This window comes from Lissotriton helveticus, unplaced genomic scaffold (genome assembly GCF_964261635.1).
Source record: "Lissotriton helveticus unplaced genomic scaffold, aLisHel1.1 SCAFFOLD_892, whole genome shotgun sequence".
NCBI lineage: Eukaryota > Metazoa > Chordata > Amphibia > Caudata > Salamandridae > Lissotriton > Lissotriton helveticus.
In genome coordinates, this window is record NW_027611928.1 from 141,494 (window position 1) to 144,374 (window position 2,881).

At 40.8% G+C, this 2,881-nt stretch overlaps 1 protein-coding gene across 1 annotated transcript; it reads left to right on the forward strand.

Annotated features, from left to right (window-relative positions):
- Nucleotides 1–267: 267 nt before the first annotated feature.
- On the forward strand, nt 268–2,411 carry LOC144807251 (uncharacterized). The gene is made up of 2 exons (XM_078673101.1): nt 268–901; nt 986–2,411. Exons 1-2 carry the CDS (start codon nt 358–360, stop codon nt 2,251–2,253), a joined length of 1,812 nt encoding a protein of 603 aa, XP_078529227.1. The 5' UTR covers nt 268–357; the 3' UTR covers nt 2,254–2,411.
- The last annotated feature ends 470 nt before the right edge of the window (nt 2,412–2,881 follow it).

Here is a 2,881-nt window from a genome sequence, read left to right on the forward strand (position 1 = left end):
TGTCCCAGTGTGCACCGACCAGAAGGACGATGGATCTTTACTCGCAAGCTTGCAGAACCGTTATCCTTTCTAAAGACACAATCACCCACAAAGAAGCCTTGCACATGTTATGAGTGTGGCGAGTATTTGGTGACCTTTGCACTTTAAAGTTTGTTCGGAAAGCAAACGTGCTAAATACCACACACATACATGGAGTGTGAGAATAACACAAGTGCTTTATCGGTCTTGTTGGCCCTTCAGAAAGCACAGTCAAGAGATGTAGAAAAATACATACCCAACTCAGAGACACTAACCAAGAAAGAAAAAACATACACTTGCACTGAATGTGGAAGTAGTTTTATTTCCTCTTCAGGATTAATGTATCATCAAAAAACACACACAGGGGAAAAACCATATCATTGCAGTGAATGTGCAAGTAGTTTTAGGAATTCATCAACATTAAGGAATCATCAGCGAACACACACAGGGGAAAAACCATTTAAGTGCAGTGAATGTGTGAAGAGCTTTAGTCGATTAACAGAATTAAAATACCATCAGAGAAATCACACAGGGGAAAAACCATACAAGTGCAGTGAATGTGTGAAGAGCTTTCGTCAATCATCACACCTAAAACAGCATCAGAAAACACACACTGGGGAAAAACCATACCATTGCAGTGAATGTGGAAGTAGCTTTAGTGAATCTTCAACATTAAGGATTCATCAGCGAACACACACAGGGGAAAAACCATTTAAGTGCAGTGAATGTATGAAGAGCTTTAGTCGATTAGCAGGCTTAAAATACCATCAGAGAAATCACACAGGGGAAAAACCATACAAGTGCAGTGAATGTGTGAAGAGCTTTTGTCAATCATCACACCTAAAACAACATCAGAAAACACACACTGGGCAAAAACCATACCATTGCAGTGAATGTATGAAAAGGTTTAGTCAATTATCTCACCTAAAACAGCATCAGTTAACACACACCGGGGAAACCCCATTACAGTGCAATGAATGTGGGAAGGGCTTTATATATTTATCACACCTAAAACTCCATCAGAGAACACACACCGGAGAAAAAACATATCATTGCAGTGAATGTCTGAAGAGCTTTAGTCAATTATCAATCCTAAAAATTCATCAGAGAACACACACTGGGGAAAAACCATATCATTGCAGTGAATGTGGAAGTAGTTTTAGTGACTCATCAAAATTAAAGGTTCATCAACAAACACACACTGGAGAAAAACCATACCATTGCAGTGAATGTGGAAGTAGTTTTAGGAGTTCGGCAACATTAAGGAATCATCAGCGTACACACACACGGGAAAAACCATTTAAGTGCAGTGAATGTGTGAAGAGCTTTAGTCGATTAGCAGGCTTAAAATACCATCAGAGAATTCACACAGGGGAAAAACCATACAAGTGCAGTGAATGTGTGAAGAGCTTTTGTCACTCATCACACCTAAAACAACATCAGAAAACACACACTGGGGAAAAACCATACCATTGCAGTGAATGTATGAAAAGGTTTAGTCAATTATCCCACCTAAAACAGCATCAGTTAACACACACTGGGGAAACCCCATTAAAGTGCAATGAATGTGGGAAGTGCTTTATATATTTATCACACCTAAAACTCCATCAGAGAACACACACTGGAGAAAAAACATATAATTGCAGTGAATGTCTGAAGAGCTTTAGTCAATTATCAGTCCTAAAAATTCATCAGAGAACACACACTGAGGAAAAACCATATCATTGCAGAGAATGTGGAAGTAGTTTTAGTGACTCATCAAAATTAAAGGTTCATCAACAAACACACACTGGAGAAAAACCATACCATTGCAGTGAATGTGGAAGTAGTTTTAGGAGTTCGACAACATTAAGGAATCATCAGCGAACACACACAGGGGAAAAACCATTTAAGTGCAGTGAATGTGTGAAGAGCTTTAGTCAATTAGCAGGCTTAAAATACCATCAGAGAAATCACACAGGGGAAAAACCATACACGTGCAGTGAATGTGTGAAGAGCTTTTGTAAATCATCACACCTAAAACAGCATCAGAAAACACACACAGGGAAAAAACCCTACCATTGCAGTGAATGTATGAAAAGGTTTAGTCAATCATCCCACCTAAAAAAGCATCAGAGAACACACACTGGGGAAACCCCATTAAAGTGCAATGAATGTGGGCAGAGCTTTACATATTTATCAGACCTAAAACTCCATCAGAGAACACACTGGAGAAAAACCATATCATTGCAGTGAATGTCTGACGAGCCTTAGTCAATTATCAGTCCTAAAAATTCATCAGATAACACACACAGGGGAGAAACCATATCATTGCAGTGAAGGTGGAAGTAGTTTTAGTGACTCATCAAAATTAAAGGTTCATCAACCAACACACACAGGGGAAAAACATATCATTGCAGTGAATGTGGAAGTAGTTTTAGGAATTCAGTAACATTAAGGAATCATCAGCGAACACACACATGGGAAAAACCATTCAAGTGCAGCGATTGTGGAAAGAGAGAGCTCTGTGCCCCTCCCGCCCTCCCAGGGTATTTAATGGGCGTATTCTAACACATCGAGTAATTGCTTGTTGTGTCCTTTGAGGCGGAAGCCGGAGGACTGTCTCTGCTCCCCTGCTCGAATTCTGCAAAACGATTGAATTTACAAATTGTTTTTAAATACTGTAACATATTTTAACTGGTGCGTTTTTAATTCATGTCACCTCCTTAGGCGAGACTACTTCGCCGAGGCTTGAACACTTCCCCCTCAGCGCCGCTGTACTCAGGCGCAGGGAAGCGTCGGACATCACTTTCGCCGCCATCTTAGTTTGGGGAGGCTGGCAGGAGAGCTCTGCGCCCCTCCCACCCTCCTCCCGCCCCGCCCA

Coding starts and splice junctions, on each gene's coding strand:
- LOC144807251 (XM_078673101.1), top strand. CDS start 358: ATGTATCATCAAAAAACACACACAGGGGAAAAACCATATCATTGCAGT. Junction 902..985: donor CACTGGGCAAAAACCATACC/ATTGCAGTGAAT, acceptor AAACCCCATTAC/AGTGCAATGAATGTGGGAAG.